The sequence below is a fragment of the Lethenteron reissneri genome, chromosome 15 (assembly GCF_015708825.2).
Source record: "Lethenteron reissneri isolate LAM-NWPU_2019-01 chromosome 15, ASM1570882v1, whole genome shotgun sequence".
Classification (NCBI taxonomy): domain Eukaryota; kingdom Metazoa; phylum Chordata; class Hyperoartia; order Petromyzontiformes; family Petromyzontidae; genus Lethenteron; species Lethenteron reissneri.
The window spans coordinates 10,901,793-10,923,141 of NC_083793.1; the positions used below are offsets into that span (position 1 = coordinate 10,901,793).

The 21,349-nt window shown below is 49.7% G+C and overlaps 1 protein-coding gene across 1 annotated transcript; it reads left to right on the forward strand.

The window, feature by feature from the left end:
- Positions 1 to 6,985: 6,985 nt before the first annotated feature.
- On the forward strand, positions 6,986 to 21,086 carry TRABD (TraB domain containing). The gene is made up of 9 exons (XM_061552039.1): positions 6,986 to 7,346; positions 13,261 to 13,366; positions 14,280 to 14,431; positions 16,099 to 16,239; positions 16,736 to 16,846; positions 17,804 to 17,943; positions 19,014 to 19,189; positions 19,607 to 19,706; positions 20,495 to 21,086. Exons 1-9 carry the CDS (start codon positions 7,293 to 7,295, stop codon positions 20,628 to 20,630), a joined length of 1,116 nt encoding a protein of 371 aa, XP_061408023.1. The 5' UTR covers positions 6,986 to 7,292; the 3' UTR covers positions 20,631 to 21,086.
- Positions 21,087 to 21,349: the final 263 nt, after the last annotated feature.

The window sequence follows — 21,349 nt, forward strand, 5'->3', positions numbered from 1 at the left end:
GGTTGGTGGTTGTGTTAGTGATGGTGGTGATGGTGGTGTTGGTGGTGGTGGTGATGTTGGTGGTGGTGGTGTTGGTGGTGGTGGTGATGGTGGTGGTGATGGTGGTGTTGGTGGTAGTGATGGTGTTGGTGGTGGTGGTGATGTTGGTGGTGATGTTGGTGGTGTTGTTGGTGGTGATGTTGGTGGTGGTGGTGTTAGTGGTGCAGCGAACCACCGCTACGGACCCGGCGGCCCCGAGTTCGATTCTCCCGCTCACGGCCAACAACAACCGGTGGCGAGTTTCTGAACCGGTCCTGGGCCTCCCGTAGGTCGACTCGGCCTCAAATGAGTTTGCGTTGTGTAAAAAAAACATCGCCACTGGGGAGACAAAGGTGGCCGGGCGGGCTTGTTGCTCACCACCCCCACCCGTGCCAACAGCACTTGCCACGACAGCCTGTCGCAGGTTATACGGGGGATCTTTGCCTTTGCCCCCCCCCCCTACGTAAGATGGCGGCGCCGGCCTCGTGTTTACTGGAACATTGCGCGGCTGCTCGTCTGTTGACATTGGCAATGGGTCGTCGATACTCAACAGATTGTCGTTGCTTTGATGGTCGAGCTGGTAGTGACACATTCGAAAATGACACTGGCCTTGAAAGGAAAATATATAATATGCGACGTTTCGGGCAATGATCCTTTTATTCTATGGAGACGTTTCGGGCAATGACCCTTTTTCATAGGAGACGGTCCATGTGCCGGAATGGCAGAAGGGCCATTAAAGACAGACCACAGTGCTATTGGGGTAGTTTACAGTATATGAGTTACGTAAGGACGTTTGTTTGTTAATCTGCTGAAAGACGACTTCCTTCTCCAAGCAGTGTGGGGTTTGCGGATATTCTAGATTTTAAGCTTTCGTGACTGCAAGGATTCATAATTCATACTCTTAGGTTTTTTTCGGTAAAGTCACGTCGGTAAAAAATATAAATAAATAATAAAATTACATAAATAATAGAAAATAAAAAAAAATCATTTGCGGATATGATTTGCCCATGTTGCTCCACCAACGCGGGCCAGTGCGTGTGGCACATAGTAGGGTACAACAATGTGGATTTGGTGCTGCACTTGCCCTCTGCTGCCCTCAGCAGGAGACTCACAGCTGTTAGTCCACGTGGGAGCTGTCATTGCTGCGAGACGCCACAAGCGTCGACAGCCGATATCACGGAACATACCTTATCAGTGCCCTACCTGATTACAGACCAATTCAGACCTTATTGATCACCCCTGTGTCGTTATACATCTCAACGTTCATCCTGCAAATGCCCATCACAAGGGAGAAACGCAAACAAATATACGATCACCACAAGTACACTCACCACTACATACCTGTCAACCCCTTATCAGTGCCCTACCTGATTACAGACCAATTCAGACCTTATTGATCACCCCTGTGTCGTTATACATCTCAACGTTCATCCTGCAAAGTCCCATCACAAGGGAGAAACGCAAACAAATATACGATCACCACAAGTACACTCACCACTACATACCTGTCAACCCCTTATCAGTGCCCTACCTGATTACAGACCAATTCAGACCTTATTGATCACCCCTGTGTCGTTATACATCTCAACGTTCATCCTGCAAATGCCCATCACAAGGGAGAAACGCAAACAAATATACGATCACCACAAGTACACTCACCACTACATACCTGTCAACCCCTTATCAGTGCCCTATCTGATTACAGACCAATTCAGACCTTATTGATCACCCCTGTGTCGTTATACATCTCAACGTTCATCCTGCAAATGCCCATCACAAGGGAGAAACGCAAACAAATATACGATCACCACAAGTACACTCACCACTACATACCTGTCAACCCCTTATCAGTGCCCTACCTGATTACAGACCAATTCAGACCTTATTGATCACCCCTGTGTCGTTATACATCTCAACGTTCATCCTGCAAAGTCCCATCACAAGGGAGAAACGCAAACAAATATACGATCACCACAAGTACACTCACCACTACATACCTGTCAACCCCTTATCAGTGCCCTACCTGATTACAGACCAATTCAAACCTTATTGATCACCCCCGTGTCGTTATAAATATCAACGTTCATCCTGCAAATGCCCATCACGCAAATGTCCATCACAAGGGAGAAACGCAAACAAATAAACAATCACCACAAGTACACTCACCACTACATACCTGTCAATTCCTTATCAGTGCCCTACCTGATTACATACCAATTCAGACATCATTGATCACCCCTATGTCGTTCTAAATCTCAACGTTCATCCTACAGAGTCCCATCACAGGGGAGAAACACAAACAAATCGACCATTTTTCTGTATGGACCTGAAAAATCAATGTCCCTGTACAAGAATACGGGGTAAACCGTATGGGTTGACGCGGTATGTGTGCACTGTATGTCGAACTTCTTTCGCACCGTACGTAGCCAACCGTGCTTGAGATCTGACCTTGATAACTAGCGGTGTGCAATGGCAAATGACCTCCCCTTTTTGAATTTCCTCCCGTGGTCGACTTTTCCTCCCAGCTCTTACCGCAATAACCTTTCTCTATTCGAGAAACGCGTTACATTCGATTGCAACGTTGTGCAGCGCTCGAGTGTCACACTCCGGTTTTACGTTTTGTGCTTGTGCTCAACCACTCAAACACATTCCTCCTGCGGAGGGAGCTGGTAGGAACGTTGGGTTGCTCGGTCAATGGCCAGGGTCTTAGGCGGCGTGGTGTATTCCACAAATATGCCCGACTGTGAGGGCGGGCACAAGCCGGCGTGAGTAGGTTAAACGTTGAGTTTTATAAGGGCACCACGGGGTGACCAGCCCCTTCCCACCCAGCCCCACCCCTCCCACCCCCCACCCAGCCTCACCCAACCCTCCCCTCCCCACCCAGCCCCACCCAGCCCCACCCAGCCCTCCCCTCCCCACCCAGCCCCTCCCCACCCTCCCCACCCAGCCCCACCCAGCCCTCCCCACCCAGCCCCTCCCCACCCAGCCCCACCCCTCCTACCCCTCACCCAGCCTCACCCAACCCTCCCCTCCCCACCCAGCCCCACCCAGCCCTCCCCTCCCCACCCAGCCCCTCCCCACCCTCCCCACCCAGCCCCACCCAGCCCCACCCCTCCTACCCCCCACCCAGCCTCACCCAACCCTCCCCTCCCCACCCAGCCCCACCCAGCCCTCCCCTCCCCACCCAGCCCCTCCCCACCCACCCCCACCCAGCCCCTCCCTCCCCACCCAGCCCCTCCCTGCACGACGGACGGACGGACACAATAATCCCCTGTGGGCTGGTGTAACCAGGAGGTTCCTACCAGTAAAAAAAATATACAGAGCACACAGATGGAGGAGCGTAGGAACCAAGGCCGTAGCCATGGAGTCAACATTGGGGGGGGGACCAAATCTTCCAGGGGGTCTGGGGGTCCCCCCCCCAGAAAAAAAAAATCTAAAATTGAAAACGAATTTCCTGCCATTTCCTGCCTAAAATATAAAAAAAAATCACTAACACAGGATGGGCTTTTAATTTATTTTTTGCATCAATGTCTACCGTAATAGTGTATTGTATTACATTGCTCTGTTTTTTTCTTTTTTTTTACCTTTTCTTGTTTCATTGTATGTAATGGCAGAGATTAGGGATGAATAAAGTACAACCATAACCACAATCGTAAAAACAGAAATTTATTTTATAGCAATATATTTGGGGGGGGGGGCATTTTGAGCATATTAGAATATGGGGGGGGGGATATCCGCCCCCCCCCCAATATGTATTATAATTACGGACTTGGTAGGAACAATCCATTACATATATGTATTATAATTACGGGCTTGGTAGGAACAATCCACGCTATAACCGTGGATTGTTCCGCCCTGTTGTGCGCTGCGTCGTGATTCACAGTCATCAGTCTAAAAATACTCCTCTCTCCAGCCGACTTACGCAACAGGGTTCATTATTTAACACCGCCTTGTGCTTGTGCAATAGCTCCGATTTCCGGCGCTGCTGTGTTTTTTTTCGTTGTTTTCCATTTGCTTCATGGCTATGCAAGTACGGCACTTTTATCTTCTTGGTTCTTTCGGTAAAGTCACGTAGAAGGAAATAATAAAGTAATAAAAATAAGACATAATTAATTTTCACGACGTTTCGGCCACAACGCAAGCAGCCGTCCTCAGGTGAAGAACACGTCTGTCGAGAAGACAGAGTCTGTCTTATTTTTATTATTTTATTATTTCCCTTCTACGTGACTTTACCGAAAGAACCAAGAAGATGAATCCCTGCAGTCACGAAAGTTTTAAAATTATTTTATTATGTTTTATTTTATTATTTCCCTTCTACGTGACTTTACCGAAAGAACTAAGAAGATGAATCCCTGCAGTCACGAAAGCTTTAAATCGAAATTTTATTGTTTTATTTTTATTATTTTATTATTTCCCTTCTACGTGACTTTACCGAAAGAACCAAGAAGATGAATCCCTGCAGTCACGAAAGCTTTAAATCGAAATTTTATTATGTTTTATTTTTATTATTTTATTATTTCCCTTCTACGTGACTTTACCGAAAGAACCAAGAAGATGAATCCCTGCAGTCACGAAAGCTTTAAATCGAAATTTTACGGCACTTTTATTTTATTAGTTTGTTTTGCAACTTAAGTGACCCGAGCTTGGCTCTCCTTGGTCTCTCGAGTGCTCGCCTGTGTTTAAGAATGAAATATTGTTCAGAATTAAAACAAATATTATGTTAGTCGATGTGCGTTCGTACTTGCGCCTCCTTGTCAGAGCCTTAATCGTCGTATGTTTTATATTAAAATAAATGTTTATCTCGACGTGACGTCATCGTCTCTCCTAATTCTGTTGACATTTTACAGTCGATGTCGTCTGCGATGACGTCATGCCCGCCGCGAGCTTCCAATGCGGCGATTACGTCACTGTCGCGTGTTTTTACACCACAGGGCGGTTTAAAGTCGTTACGCGATTGCGTCATTACTTCATTCGACGTTTTGCGATGACGTCACAGGGACACTCATTGCCACGTACATGAACAAAAAACAATCATCGTTGGTGTGTGGAATAAAATAACGAAATAAATCAGCAGGCGAATTCGCCTCGCCTCCCATATCTGTCTTCCATATTAAAGTTAACAAATCTCTAATAGAAATGTATTTTGGTTAGTTCGCAACAGAAAATTTCCCCACAATTCTGGCTGTCGCCTGATGATGCTGGTTGTTGTAATTACCAGTGAAACGTCGGACTCGAATTGTAAACGTTGTGGGTTCACTCTCCAAGACGCCGGTGTGCTGAACTGGTGACGGGTTTCACGACATTCATATTTACGCGATCTAACCCCAAAAGGGGCCGTCCATAAATGACGTCACGCGAATTTGGACGATTTTTGACCCCCCCCCCCCAGTCACCCGGCGTCACAAAAAAGTCAGACCCCCCTCAAATATGACGTCACAAAGCTCTGCCCCCCCCCCCCCAAAAAAAAAAAAACATGCTTCAAATCGCTTTATACGATTGTCATTGAAGTGCGTATTTAATGTGGCGCTGCACTCTGATGTTGTAGGAGAAAACATTTATTAAAACATCTATTTAATTAAGTAGAACGTGTTGTCTATATTTATTTAAAGTTGCGCATTTTGATGTGACGTCACATTTCTCAAACCCCCCAGCCCCCCGCCTCGTCACACATCGTCACAAATGTCTGACCCCCTCCCCCCCTAGGTGTGTGACGTCATTTATGGACGGCCCCAAAAAAACCTTCTTTTACTATTGTTAACACATCCCCATCAGTCACAAAAAAACAATCATTAGTGTCGAACAGGACACGGCCACCTGGGCCAATTGTCGATGACATCCCGCAGCGATAATTCTCCACAACGGCGCTCGTGATCGCTGCGTGTCGATGTGCGATCAAGGTTTTGCGTCCAACGAGGACCCAATCAAACCAAATGTGACGTCATCTAATTAAAGTTCTTGTGACGTCATTTTACAGCTAACACGACAACGAGAACCCCAACAAAACCAAGTGTGACGCCATCCAACTGAAGTTCTTGTGACGTCATTTTACAACTACCCCTGCAACGAGAACCCCACCAAACCAAGTGTGACGCCATCCAACTGAAGTTTTTTGTGACGTCATTTTACAACTAACACGACAACGAGAACCCCAACAAAACCAAGTGTGACGCCAACCAACTGAAGTTCTTGTGACGTCATTTTACAACTACCCCTGCAACGAGAACCCCACCAAACCAAGTGTGACGCCATCCAACTGAAGTTTTTTGTGACGTCATTTTACAACTACCCATGCAACGAGAACCCCAACAAAACCAAGTGTGACGCCATCCAACTGAAGTTCTTGTGACGTCATTTTACAACTACCCCTGCAACGAGAACCCCACCAAACCAAGTGTGACGCCATCCAACTGAAGTTTTTTGTGACGTCATTTTACAACTACCCATGCAACGAGAACCCCAACAAAACCAAGTGTGACGCCATCCAACTGAAGTTCTTATGACGTCATTTTACAACTACCCATGCAACGAGAACCCCAACAAAACCAAGTGTGACGCCATCCAACTGAAGTTTTTGTGACGTCATTTTACAACTACCCCTGCAACGAGAACCCCACCAAACCAAGTGTGACGCCATCCAACTGAAGTTTTTTTGTGACGTCATGTTACAACTACCCCTGCAACGAGAACCCCACCAAACCAAGTGTGACGCCATCCAACTGAAGTTATTGTGACGTCATGCTACAACTACCCCTGCAACGAGAACCCCAACAAAACCAAGTGTGACGCCATCCAACTGAAATTCTTGTGACGTCATGTTACAACTACTCCTGCAACGAGAACCCCACCAAACCAAGTGTGACGCCATCCAACTGAAGTTCTTGTGACGTCATTTTACAACTACAACTGCGATGACGCCACAGTTCACAGGTGCCGGGGGGGGGGGTGATGGGCCCAGGCTGTGGAAGCCAGGAGCAGCAGACAGCGGCGGTGCGAGCAACAAGAGCTCCCTTCTGAGCCCCCGACGCCTCGGGGAGTCCGCAGAGAGAGCCAAGGAGAGGCCGGGCAGGGGGAGGCAGAGCGGGGAGAGGAGCTGGGGCATGAGGGGGAGAGCGGGGAGCGACAGTGCTGATGTGGCGCCACTGTAGTACAGTGCGCGCGGCCTGACACCCTCGTTACTCCGCGTTACCCCGGGTGGAGTTCATTCTGAGGCCGCGTTACCCCAGGTCGACGTTCGCACCCAGCACCTGCCCCAGGCCCGTTACGACTGAGTCGTCATGTCGAGCGACGGAAGCGACGCCGAGGACGACCCCGTGGAGAGGGAGCAGCAGGTGAGACGGGCAGGCCCGGCACCCCCCCCACCCCACCTCGACTAAACTCCCCGGGACGGACCCACCGGCTCGCAGTCCAGACCCCGACTACCTGTGATGGACACAGCCCTGTCTGCCTGGCCCCTCTCACCTCACTCTACTCCCCTCCACGCACTCTCCTACCTCTCCCCTCTCATCTCACTCCACTCCCCTCTCATCTCACTCCACTCCCCTCCACGCACTCTCCTACCTCTCCCCTCTCATCTCACTCTACTCCCCCTCCACGCACTCTCCTACCTCCCCCCTCTCACCTCACTCTACTCCCCTCCACGCACTCTCCTACCTCTCCCCTCTCATCTCACTCTACTCCCCCTCCACGCACTCTCCTACCTCCCCCCTCTCACCTCACTCTACTCCCCTCCACGCACTCTCCTGCCTCTCCCCTCTCATCTCACTCCACTCCCCTCTCATCTCACTCCACTCCCCTCCACACACTCTCCTGCCTCTCTCCTCTCATCTCACTCCACTCCCCTCCACGCACTCTCCTACCTCCCCCCTCTCATCTCACTCCACTCCCCTCCACGCACTCTCCTACCTCTCCCCTCTCATCTCACTCTACTCCCCTCCACGCACTCTCCTGCCTCTCCCATCTCATCTCACTCTACTCCCCTCCACGCACTCTCCTGCATCTCCCCTCTCATCTCACTCCACTCCCCTCCACGCACTCTCCTACCTCTCCCCTCTCATCTCACTCTACTCCCCTCCACGCACTCTCCTGCCTCTCCCCTCTCATCTCACTCCACTCCCCTCCACGCACTCTCCTGCCTCTCCCCTCTCATCTCACTCCACTCCCCTCCACGCACTCCCCTACCTCTCCCCTTTCATCTCACTCAACTCCCTCCACGCACTCTCCTGCCTCTCCCCTCTCATCTCACTCCACTCCCCTCCACGCACTCCCCTACCTCTCCCCTTCTCATCTCACTCTACTCCCCTTCACGCACTCTCCTGCCTCTTCCTTCTCATCTCGCTCTACTCCCCACCACACACTCTCCTGCCTCTCCCCTCTCATCTCACTCCACTCCCCTCCACGCACTCCCCTACCTCTCCCCTTCTCATCTCACTCTACTCCCCTTCACGCACTCTCCTGCCTCTTCCTTCTCATCTCACTCTACTCCCCACCACACACTCTCCTGCCTCTCCCCTCTCATCTCACTCCACTCCCCTCCACGCACTCTCCTGCCTCTCCCCTCTCATCTCACTCCACTCCCCTCCACGCACTCCCCCTACCTCTCCCCTTCTCATCTCACTCTACTCCCCTTCACGCACTCTCCTGCCTCTCCCCTCTCATCTCACTCTACTCCCCTCCACTCACTCTCCTGCCTCTCCCCTCTCATCTCACTCAACTCCCCTCCACGCACTCTCCTACCTCTCCCCTCTCATCTCACTCTACTCCCCTCCACGCACTCTCCTACCTCTCCCCTCTTATCTCACTCTACTCCCCTCCACGCACTCTCCTACCTCTCCCCTCTCATCTCACTCTACTCCCCTCCACACACTCTCCCACCTCTCCCCTCTCATCTCACTCAACTCCCTCCACGCACTCTCCTGCCTCTCCCCTCTCATCTCACTCCACTCCCCACCACACACTCTCCTGCCTCTCCCCTCTCATCTCACTCCACTCCCCTCCACGCACTCCCCTACCTCTCCCCTCTCATCTCACTCCACTCCCCTCCACGCACTCCCCTACCTCTCCCCTTCTCATCTCACTCTACTCCCCTTCACGCACTCTCCTACCTCTCCCCTCTCATCTCACTCTACTCCCCACCACACACTCTCCTGCCTCTCCCCTCTCATCTCACTCCACTCCCCTCCACGCACTCCCCTACCTCTCCCCTTTCATCTCACTCAACTCTTTCCACGCACTCTCCTGCCTCTCCCCTCTCATCTCACTCTACTCCCCACCACACACTCTCCTGCCTCTCCCCTCTCATCTCACTCCACTCCCCTCCACACACTCTCCCACCTCTCCCCTTTCATCTCACTCAACTCCCTCCACGCACTCTCCTGCCTCTCCCCTCTCATCTCACTCAACTCCCTCCACGCACTCTCCTGCATCTCCCCTCTCATCTCACTCCACTCCCCTCCACATACTCTCCTGCATCTCCCCTCTCATCTCACTCTACTCCCCACCACGCACTCTCCTACCTCTCCCCTCTCATCTCACTCTACTCCCCTTCACGCACTCTCCTGCCTCTCCCCTCTCATCTCACTCAACTCCCCTCCACGCACTCTCCTACCTCTCCCCTCTCATCTCACTCCACTCCCCTCCACGCACTCTCCTACCTCTCCCCTCTCATTTCACTCTACTCCCCTCCACGCACTCTCCTACCTCTCCCCTCTTATCTCACTCTACTCCCCTCCACGCACTCTCCTACCTCTCCCCTCTCATCTCACTCTACTCCCCTCCACGCACTCTCCTACCTCTCCCCTCTCATCTCACTCTACTCCCCTCCACGCACTCTCCTACCTCTCCCCTCTTATCTCACTCTACTCCCCTCCACGCACTCTCCTACCTCTCCCCTCTCATCTCACTCTACTCCCCTCCACACACTCTCCCACCTCTCCCCTCTCATCTCACTCAACTCCCTCCACGCACTCTCCTGCCTCTCCCCTCTCATCTCACTCCACTCCCCACCACACACTCTCCTGCCTCTCCCCTCTCATCTCACTCCACTCCCCTCCACGCACTACCCTACCTCTCCCCTCTCATCTCACTCCACTCCCTTCCACGCACTCCCCTACCTCTCCCCTTCTCATCTCACTCTACTCCCCTTCACGCACTCTCCTACCTCTCCCCTCTCATCTCACTCTACTCCCCTTCACGCACTCCCCTACCTCTCCCCTCTCATCTCACTCCACTCCCCACCACACACTCTCCTGCCTCTCCCCTCTCATCTCACTCCACTCCCCTCCACGCACTCCCCTACCTCTCCCCTCTCATCTCACTCCACTCCCCTCCACGCACTCCCCTACCTCTCCCCTTCTCATCTCACTCTACTCCCCTTCACGCACTCTCCTACCTCTCCCCTCTCATCTCACTCTACTCCCCTTCACGCACTCTCCTGCCTCTCCCCTCTCATCTCACTCTACTCCCCTTCACGCACTCTCCTGCCTCTCCCCTCATCTCACTCCACTCCCCTCCACACACTCTCCTGCCTCTCCCCTCTCATCTCACTCTACTCCCTCCACGCACTCTCCTACCTCTCCCCTCTCATTCTCTGCTGCCAACATCATTTGGAACTCCCTTCCAACAGCCGTCGGTGCTCCCCGGTTCAGATCCAGGCTCACAGCCTTCCTCTGTTTATCTGCCAATAACCGACTGCCTCTTGCTGACTATACAGCAAATGTGCCCACTACCCACTGTTTCTGTTCATCGTCTTGAGAAGCTGTCGCATTGGGACGCCTAAATACATCCACATTGTATTATATATTATATCAGGGTGCAGGACACTGGGTGAAATGTGGCACAGCAAGTTGGGTGTGTGTGTGCGCCGGAGTTGTGGGTTCCTCCGTTTTAACTTTAGATACACCTTGAGTTACATGGGAAGGGGTGGTAAATCCATACGGCTTATTCCGTATTCTTGTACAGAGAAATTGCGTTTTCAGATCCATACTGCGTACAGCCGTTTCAATTCGGGAAAAAAACAATGTTTTGTTTGTGTTTTTCCTTGTTGGTGGATGAACGTTGATATTTATAAGGGCACGGGGTGACCAATAAGGTCTGAATTGGTCTGTAATAAAGTAGGCACTGATAAGGGGTTGACAGGTATGTAAATGGTTATACAGTATGTGGCAATGTGCGTATAGTGCTAAGCATATCACGTGTGTGTGGGAAAATGCACACGCGCTATTGGAATGCCCAGGCATGTCGTGTGTGCACAGAGAGTTAACTGCTTTTATTTTTCAGATAGTCGCATTATATTTGGCATGGGTATGTACACAGCGTAACAATACTAATGTACATCCCTTTATCAATCAACTGCTGGATAACACTGGTCAACAAAAAAAAATTCTGGCCTGGACTTTTGCAGCTGTTTTAGACTACTTTCAGGGTGCTGATTCCAAATCTGATCTCAGATTTGCTCTATAACATCTCATTTTTATGCTATCGGCATACCCCATTTTCATTTATTTTACCCGAAATTAACTCTGTCACTTATGATTGCAAGTTGTTGCGTGTCAGTGACTGCTTTAGTGTTAAAATATGGTGCTGTATTTTTAGGATAGTGTGTTTATAATATCATTTTATGTAGATATCCACATTTATTTAATATTTTTTCTGCAGTTTTTATTTTATTGAAAATGCAATATTTGGTATCTCAAAAACCTGATGTGATAGATTTGGAATCAGCACCCCAAAATTACCTTAAAATCGTTGGAATACCTTATGCCAGAAAAAGTGTGTTGACCAGTATAATTAATGATCCTCCCCACACCTTATCGGTCGAGGGGGGGTGATGGACCTTACGCGAACAGGCTGATCGGTTCAGCTTGATGAAGGAGAGAGGACCGATTCTGATATCGCCCACAACTAATCGTCGTGACACCCTCCTACAATAGCAATGGAGATTCACATTACAGCAAACCTTCATTTACGTGGAAACTTTTGTTGCAACTTGCATGAAAAAGTATTGTACTATAAACCCCAGCTACTTGAGTTTGATTCCTCGCCACTGCTAACATCAGTGGCGAGTGACCTCTGAACCTGTCCTGGAAGCCCCATCCGTTACCAGCGCGGTTTGGTCAAACAAACCCCATAACCAAACACCGCGTGTCGAGGCCTTTACTCAGCAGTGGATTGACAGAGGGCTTTTACATTGCACAGCACGTTGTTGGCAGTGGTGCACAAGCACAAATGAAACAATGCGGTGGCTTTTTTTTTGCATTTGTGCAAGTCACCTTTACAATGGAAATGTCAGCCGAATATTCACTAAAGTACAAGGTGGATGTATGTATCATCTCAATGTGACTGCATCTCAAGACTCTGGAGAGGAATAAAATCGTCATTAATTTCATAGAGAGGTGGTCGGTCACTTGTAGGCGGAGTAAAATAAGTAATATAAAAAAAAAACGTTTTTAAAAACACGCTTTAATGAAATGTACCCTACTCGTAATGGAAGAACTCCACGACTCCAGGAAGTGGCTGCAGGGCTTGCCATAACGTAAGTGCCCGTGGTGATTTACAGCCAACGTCAGTTGACCGTGGACAATTAGACCCAAGCCGAAACATAACATATAAAAAATAATGTTTAAAAATACTTTTTTTTGATAGAATATAGTTTTGTCATCAGTATGACATAAGTATACCAAGTTTGCAGTTAATACCACATTGGGAAGTGGGTTAAAATTGAGTTACAAGATTTGAGGCTATGACAACAACAACAGACAGTGAGTTCATAGAAAGCGTGTAATTAAAAAGGAATGTGTTGAGTGGACTTTCAGAGAACACCGTCTGATGGGGGAAATGAGTTCCAGACAATGGGGGCAGCAGAGCAGAATGAGCGATCTCGCACTGAGCAAAGGTTGACTGGGGGTTTTGACAGAAAGCCTTGGCTCCGTGGAGAGTACTTGAAGGGGATAATCTCGAGTGAGATGAGAGGGGAGAGGTAGGACGGCACGTGGAGTAGCATAGAGTGAGATGAGAGAGGTAGGAGTTTGCATGTAGGGTAGTAGAATGAGATGATGATGATGATGATGATAAACAGGGTAGAGGTTGGCACAGAGTGAGCAGCACGGATGACTGGGAGAAAGAATTCCAGACTGTGGGGGACAGCAGATGAGAAGCAGCAACCTCCCACTGAACAAGGGTTTTAACTATGTGTGTGATGCAAGCAATACATGCCCATGTTTGTTTGTGTGCTCCTGTGCCACCCAGGGTTACATGGAACCGCCCCCTACCCCCTCTGGAAGCAACGATTGGGCTGGATGTTCTCATCGGCACTTGCACGGGAACGCTGACCAGCATGATGCTGACAGTGCTGGTTTGTAACCCCGGCTTGTTATCTGCACTTCCTCTGACCTCTTGTGACTGTACGACGGTTTGTGTGCCAGTTGGCATAGTGAGGAGCACGAGCGGTGCATCTGCTAGTCATCTCAATAAATTAACCTTTAACACCTAGGTCTGTCCTGTGACTTCCTGTTTTTCACACTGTATGTGCCCTCAAATGCACCTATCCTGGCAAAACCGCTGTGGTGATGTCACCATCACTTCGTGGAGAATGGCAGCAGTTGTTGCTGTTGTTGTGTGTCTACTTGTGTGTTTGTGAGGCTGTGTGTATAAAATGGGGAGTGGTCGTATACTGGTTAGCACTCTGCGCTACGAATCCAGCGATTCGAGTTCGATTCTGCTCACGGCCAACACCATTGCTGATCTGAACCAGTCCTGGGCCTCGCCTAGGTCGAAAGAGTGCCTGGTACGATGTGTAAACATCACTACTGGGGAGACAAAGGTGGCCGGGAGTGGTATTGGCTACCCGCCCCCTTGTGTGCCGTGCCCGCCTTCATAGGTGTTCGCAACAGCACTTGCCCCAACATTCTGTTAAAGGCTATACAGTGTCCTTGTATTTTGTGTGAATATGGTGAGTGTGAGTGTAGTAGGTAGCACTGCGCTACAGACCCAGTGACCCGAGTTCAATTCCCAACCACAGCTAACATCGGTATTGACTATTTGAACCGGTCATGAGGCTCTGCTAGTTCGATTCAGTCTCAAATGAGTACATTGTGCAGTATCCAAAACATCGGCACAGAGGAGGCAAAAGCAGTCATGTGTGACGATGGCCATACCACCCTCTCAAGCTCCATGCTGGCCTTCACTGACGCTCACTGTAAGAGGATTTGGCCCATCAGTCTGCTAAAGGCGACTACATGGGGGATCTTTGTCTGCGCGCACCCTAGTCATGGCGCTGTGGGAAGCCAAGCAGGCGATGCGACACACTCGGCCTGTGCTGCCCGACACGGTGACGGAGCTGCACACGGCGGACGGTGGGCGCGTGTTCCTGGTCGGCACGGCACACTTCAGTGACAGCAGCAAGGAGGACGTCGCCACGGTAACACAAAATCTCCCCCCCTCAAGTTTAGCCCAGTTACCCAGTAACTCCACGAAATGAGGGTTTTCTTTAGACATTCATTGTGACATTAACCCAGGAAAACCTCACCTCTTTTTTTTAATCCTTTATATTAAGTTCACTTGCTTGCTTGCTTACGACCGTGCAAATCTTTCGGTCGTTTTTTAACCCACTTCCCGTGATCCAATCGAGCTGACATTTTGCACACAGACTCGTTGTTCGTGACAATTAATTTTCGTGAAAAAAAATTTCCAAAATTTTACACTGTTTAGGGACATTTTTTTAAATATTTAATTACCAATTGCTTAATGGTGGCAGACAATCATCTGACCCATAGGTGGCAGCCATTTCAAGCCAGAGGACGAGAGGACTCTAGCCGCCCCGATGCCACGCATATAAAGGATTTATAGTGAAAAACTTTGTTTTTACGGGTAATATTTAGCCAGGCGGTGGTGGCGCACGCCTGTAATCTAGCACTGTGGTTGCCGAGAGTTGGTAGATCACAAGCTAGAGCCTGGGCCAGTTTTTATCGCCCGCTCACCGTGTGACTGTCTGCTCACTCGTCTGTAGTTCCTTGCACTTTTGAGTCGTTCTCGTGAGCGAGTGAATACCATGGACGTTGTAAGTTTACATTAGTATTTTATTTTTTATAAGTCTCAAGACTTTTTGTTGATGAGGGTCCTGCTAGTTTTCACAGTCGGAGGTTCATGCTGCCATGTATTTTTCCATTGAGTTAAATATTTAATGTGGCTAAACTTCAGCCCTAACAATTTTTTTTATGCTGGTTTTGCTTTCTTGTAATGTTGTGAATGTTATTTCTCTCTGTAGCAGGGTGTGTGGTAACGTACTTTCCCTTTGCCTTGTCCCTTAGTTTTGTAGATAAAAATGATAAATTCAATGGATTTCATAAGTGGTTCTACGATGTGTACTTTCGTGGGCACTTTGGTAACACGAGTGGCACACTGCTGTGTGAGAGTTCCAGATGGATACTTTGAGTCTTGACATGATGCCAATAATACAATAGGAATAATTGGGAGACAAAAATATAAATCTATAAAAAAAAATCCTAATTATATAAAAATTCAGTAGCTATCACCAATCAACTTTGTGCTTTGCAGTATGTTTTCCAGAGTAAATGACAGCAGGGCTGTTGTACTGTAATTCATTTCGTTGTTTACTCATTACTTTTCTGCAAGGAACAGAATATCTGAAATAAGTGCAGTCAAAGGACTTTTAACTGACCTTCATTTGTACTGGAAGTACAACAAAGCAGACCATTGATGCAACAAAATTGTGAAATTCAATTACATCGTTTTGGGAAACTGATCTTGCGATAAACGTCACATCATGAACTTTAATCTTGTATCGTGTTGTGAAAAACGATATCGTGGCCACCCTATTGAGAAGCTGTGAAGTGAAAGTTCAGACCCCAGGGGGCGTTACGATGTAAGCCGAGCATTGTGTGAGTTGAAGATACCAGGATACGTCAGCAGGAAAGGCGAATCTTGCAGCTTTATTATCAGGCACCAGTGACACCTGAGTGCATTCCATGGAGCCATGGGGGGAGGGGGGGTGGCAAGACTCGCAGCGGCATATCTCGGCCACACTGGGTAACCGGTGCTGTCGGCGATTGTGGTGGCGCGGCGCAGACGATTCGCGCGGTGCAGCCGGACGTGGTGCTGGTTGAGCTCTGCCAGTACCGCGTGTCCATGCTGAAGCTGGATGAGACGACGCTGCTGCGAGAGGCTCGCGAGCTCAGCCTTGACAAGCTGCAGCAGGCCATCAAGCAGGTGCCCGACTCCTCACCTGCACCTGTAAATGAGGCCTCCGATCGCCCCCCACTGGCTCCTCATCCGACCCCATCACAATTTTCACCCCTCCGCACACTATCCTACCTCTCCCCCCCTCTTGTCTCTCCCTACAACCCTCTACACAGTCTCCCGTGTGAGTGTTTGTGGAATGTCTGTGGGTAACGGCAGTGCGGAATTTGTGCATTGCACTATATTCCTGGCGACCTGAATTAAAAGCCCAACATTAGAGGGGAATAATTTATGAACCTGTCCTGTGCCTCCCCAAGGGCAACTCGGCCTTAAATTAGTACCTGATGCGCTGTGTAAACATTACCACTCCGGGTACACAGATGGCCTGTGTGCATTTTTGGCCACACCAGCCCTGCTTATATGCCATGGCAGTCGTATGTGCTTGGTAACACACTTGCCCCAATACTTAGTACGTCCATATGGAGGATATTTACCTTTGTGTGTGTGTGTGTTTGTGGGCATGCAGAACGGCCTTATGTCAGGGCTGATGCAGATGTTGCTGCTGAAGGTGTCGGCTCACATCACGGAGCAGCTGGGCATGGCCCCCGGAGGGGAGTTTCGCACAGCTTACCAGGAGGTAGCTGCCCTACCGCTGCTGTGTGTACGCAGTGTGCATCACTACATGTGACATTGAACTGGTGGAGCACCGTCTCAAGTTTGTAAGCGTTTGTGCAGTGTGTGTATATGCATGCATGCGTACGCTAGTGTGGGGAGCGTTATTGTAGTGTTTAGCGCACTGCGTCATAAACCCGGCCACCAGAGTTGAATTCCTGCTTACAACCAACACCAGTGATGATTATCTGAACTTGTCCTTAAATGAGTACCTGGTGCCATCTGTAAGAAAATGTCAGCATTGGGGATACAAAGGTGGCCCGTCATGGTGTTGGTCACCCACCCCTTAGTGGACAGTGCCAGCCTTTGTGTGCTCACTAACAGCACTTGCCCCAACTGTCTGTTAAAGGCTATACTGGGGATCTTTGTCTTTGCTCCACCGTCTCCTCCACCGTGCCAGCCTTCATAGGTGCTCGATAATGGAAATTGCTCCAACAGTCTGGTAATGGTTGTTTGCTAACACGCCTGTGTGTGTAGCTGCCAGTTATTTCAGTTAACCAATATTAGCTGGGTCTCTCCCGAGACCGTCCAGCGAGCCTTCACACTTCACTGTGCCTCAAAGTGCACTTAACCTAAAGGCTAGTAGTGTGCACACGCATGTGTGCTCGTGTGCATGGATACACACACAACGGCAGTGTAGTGGTTAGTGCATTGCGCTATGACCCTGGCAACCCAAGTTCAATTCCCGCAGACGACCAATAACAGTGGCAATTTTTTTTGCCTATTCTGGGCCTCCCGTAGGTCGACTCAGCAGCCTCAAATGAGTACCTGGTGCGGTGTGTAAACATCAGCATTGAGGAGACTTAGGCGGATGGGCGTGCCGTTGGCCACCTTCACAGATGCTCGCTAACGGCGCTTGCCCCGACATTTTGTTAAAGGCTACACGGGTGAATCTTTTGTCTCTTTCCATTGCGTGCACCAGGCTGGGCACGTGCCCCTGTGCCGATTCCAGCTGGGAGACCGCCCCATCCCCATCACCTTCAAGAGAGCCATTGCAGCGCTGTCGCTCTGGCAGAAGCTCAAGCTCACTTGGGGGCTAGTCTTCATGTCCGACCCCATCAGGTAGGGCTCTGTGTGTGCAGGTGCGTCGAGTTGGCAGATGTATGGGACTTTTAGTCGGCGTGTTGTTGTGTAGCAGAGAAGTCTATGGTTACCGGGTGCTTAAGTAAGGACGGTCGACAAGGTTTTTTTTATGATGTGTTATTGTTATGATTTTGTTTATTTACCCTGGAAGCCTCACTGAGTCTCAGGACTTTTTCAGGAGGATCCTGCCATGTTTTTTTCAGTCGGGGGACAATGTTACTTTGCATAATCAAACTGAGTAAAAAGTCCACACCACCTCCTAGTAGGTTTTTGCTAACGGCACTTGCTCCAGCAGTTGGAATGCAGTTATGTGTGTGTGTGTGGTTCGCAAGTTTTAGGATTGTGATCTAATCGTTTGAGACACGATACAAAATAAAATATCACGGTACAATAATTATCACAACATTTATTTTCCATAACTTTGTAGTTATTGCACAATTTAATTGAATCGTATTTGTACTTTTCTGTGCTTGCATGAAGATTACTTATGTTCTGCAACTGCAGTTCACGCAGCTTAAGTCTGCCTGCCATATGTATTTTATTCATTGCAATAACGTTTATAATCCACAAGCTATCAGGGATAAAAACATTAAATTAAAACAAACTTTTAAAACAATGAGTCATATTGCCATGCCATAAAGTATTCCGACAAACATTTTTAAAGCATTAGTTTCATGGATTATAGCTATTTACTTTCAACTTTTATTTCTGAGTTTGACATTCAAAAAATATTTTGTAAAGAAATTAAATATTTGAAGAAAATTCAAGGATCATTGCGATAATTAGCAGAACAGACGATACAATTTTTGTTTACCCTAGTGCTTAGTAAATGGCACACAATGTCGTGTGCATGCAGTTAATAAGTGGTACACCTGGTTAGTAAATGTGTTTGTGTGGTTAGTAAGGAGGGTGTGGGGTTAGTAGGTGATGGCTGTGGGTTTGACATCTTGTGTGGGTCGTGTGCATGTGGTTATTAATAGTGCGTGTAGTTAGTGTACGTATGGCTGGTAAGGGGGTTGTGTGGTTGGTAAGTTTGCGCGTGTGGTCAGTAAGGAGGACGTGGAGCGGTGCAAGCAGAAGGATCTGCTTGAGCAGACGATGGCGGAGATGATCGGGGAGTTCCCAGACCTTCACCGCACCATCGTGTCGGAGCGCGACATTTACCTGGCGTACACTTTACGGCAGGCGGCGCGGCCACTGCGGCCCCCGCACTCGCGGCACGCCGGTACCCGCCACCCCCTCCACCCCACGCACACGCGGAAAGACATCCACAGTCGCATCGCCTCTCGGTGAACCGATTCACAGCCGCATTACCAACGTGTGTGTGTTGAGGGAACGGTAGTGTAGCGCTTAGCATGCTGCGCTACGAACCCAGCGACCTGAGTTTGATTCCTGCTTACAGCCAACACTGGTGACGACTATCTGAACTGGTCCTGGGCCTCCCCTAGGTCGACTCAGCCTCAAATGAGTCCCTGGTGCAGTGTGTAAATATCACCACTGGGGAGACAAAGGCGGCTAAACGTGGTATTGGCCACCCACCCCCTCGTGTGCTGTGCCGGCCTTCATAGCTGCTCACTAACAGCACTTGCCCCAACAGTCTGTTAAAGGCTATACGGGGGATCTTTGTCTTTGTTTGTGACAGCACCAGTACCGGCGGTGGTGGTGGGCGTGGTGGGGATTGGCCACGTCCCCGGCATTGAGAAAAACTGGGACCTCCCCCTGGACATCCAAGCTGTCGTCAGGTGATCACGTGGAGATGCACGTTGCATAGGAGGCCTGCACTGCTCCTCTGATGCTAGAAGCTTTGGCAGCCACTGAGCACGTTTTCTGATGCCCACTGCCCCCCCCCTACCCCCCTCCCCCGAGATTCAAAACATTGTTATGATTTCAGGTTACAATTCACGTAAAGAATAGATTTTGTTTTTATTGACGATTTAGCTGCCTTGTATTCTCAGTCTTTGTGTCATTTGTACAGTTTTTACTCCAAACATTAGCATAATTGTCACAGCATGCTATTTGCATGCAATTTACATACATACCTCAATTGGTTGCATAACTCACACATTGACTCTCAAGCGCGTGATGCTGTGTATGTACTGTGAGCATAATCGAATTTAATAAGTGAATCGATCCATTGGTGCATGCTTAGTGGCCGCAATAACTCGGGCGCATAGTGGAGAAGGAGGGTGTGAACGCCGTGCTCCGCACACGCGCGTATGTGTGGGGAATGGCAATTTCGTGGTTAGCGCTCTGCACTATGAATCCAACCACCTAAGTTCGATTCCTGTTCACGACCAATAACAGTGGCAAATATTTGAACCGATCCTAGGCCTCCCTTAGGTCGAATCACTCTTAAATGAGTGCCTATTGCGGCGTGTAAACATGAGCACTAGGGAGGCAAAAGCGGTTGGGTGCGGTGCTGGCTACTCACCCCCTCGTGTGCTGTGTCAGCCTTCATAAGTGTCAGCTAACAGCACTTGCTCCTACAGTATGTAAGGCTATATATGGGGGATCGTTGTCTTTGTGTCAGGATACCTCCGCCAACGCGCACTGCCCGCGCGGTGAGGCTGATCCTGAAGGCCACCGTGCTGGGTCTGGCTGGGTACGGCTGCTTCCGCCTGGGCCGCTGGGGCGGCCGCTGGGGCGTGCGGATCCTTCGCTGGTGACCGGGCCACACACCTTGCCCACGGTCTCTTCTTCATCGCCAACACCAACGTCCCCCAACATCGGGATGCCGCCTTACAGAGGGCGAGAGACGGGAGACGCAGCAGCATCTCTGGTGGTCGGGTGGCTGGCATCCTGGCGGGCGCTGGTCTCTCGTCAGCCTTGCTGCTGCTGAACACTTGGCACTTGCATGAGACTGCGTGCGATATAGGCAGAGGGGTTAGCGCTTCCTGGCGCTGATTGAGGGGACAGATGCACCTGAAAAATCATGTGCAATTTGTATCCACAGTTTTTTTTCGCCGTAAGCCCTCGCGACAGCACAAGCGAGTGTCCGTGGGGAGCGAGCGTTACGTTGTCAAAAGCTGTTGTCACGATTGTTTAGCTGCACACCGCACCGTGTGAAAGCTCTGCTGCTCTCTACACGATTACGAGTTGGTAATAAAAATGACTTTTGCAGACGTGGCCTTGTGGTGTGCATGATGCTCGCGCCCTCCCCTCCGTTGCCTCTCGGCTACAGCCCTTAAACCGCATCCAGGGCCTGCACTGGCCTCCACTTGGTGCCGCTCTTAAGGCCACTAAGGTCATGTGCCATGGTGTTCAGCGTGACCGCATGCCCTGTCCGAGGGACCTGTTGCGGATGGTGAGACTGAGCCACCCTTGTTCTCACAGACACGGCACCAACGAACACTACTCAGCCACTATAGGGAAAGCAACTCATTGG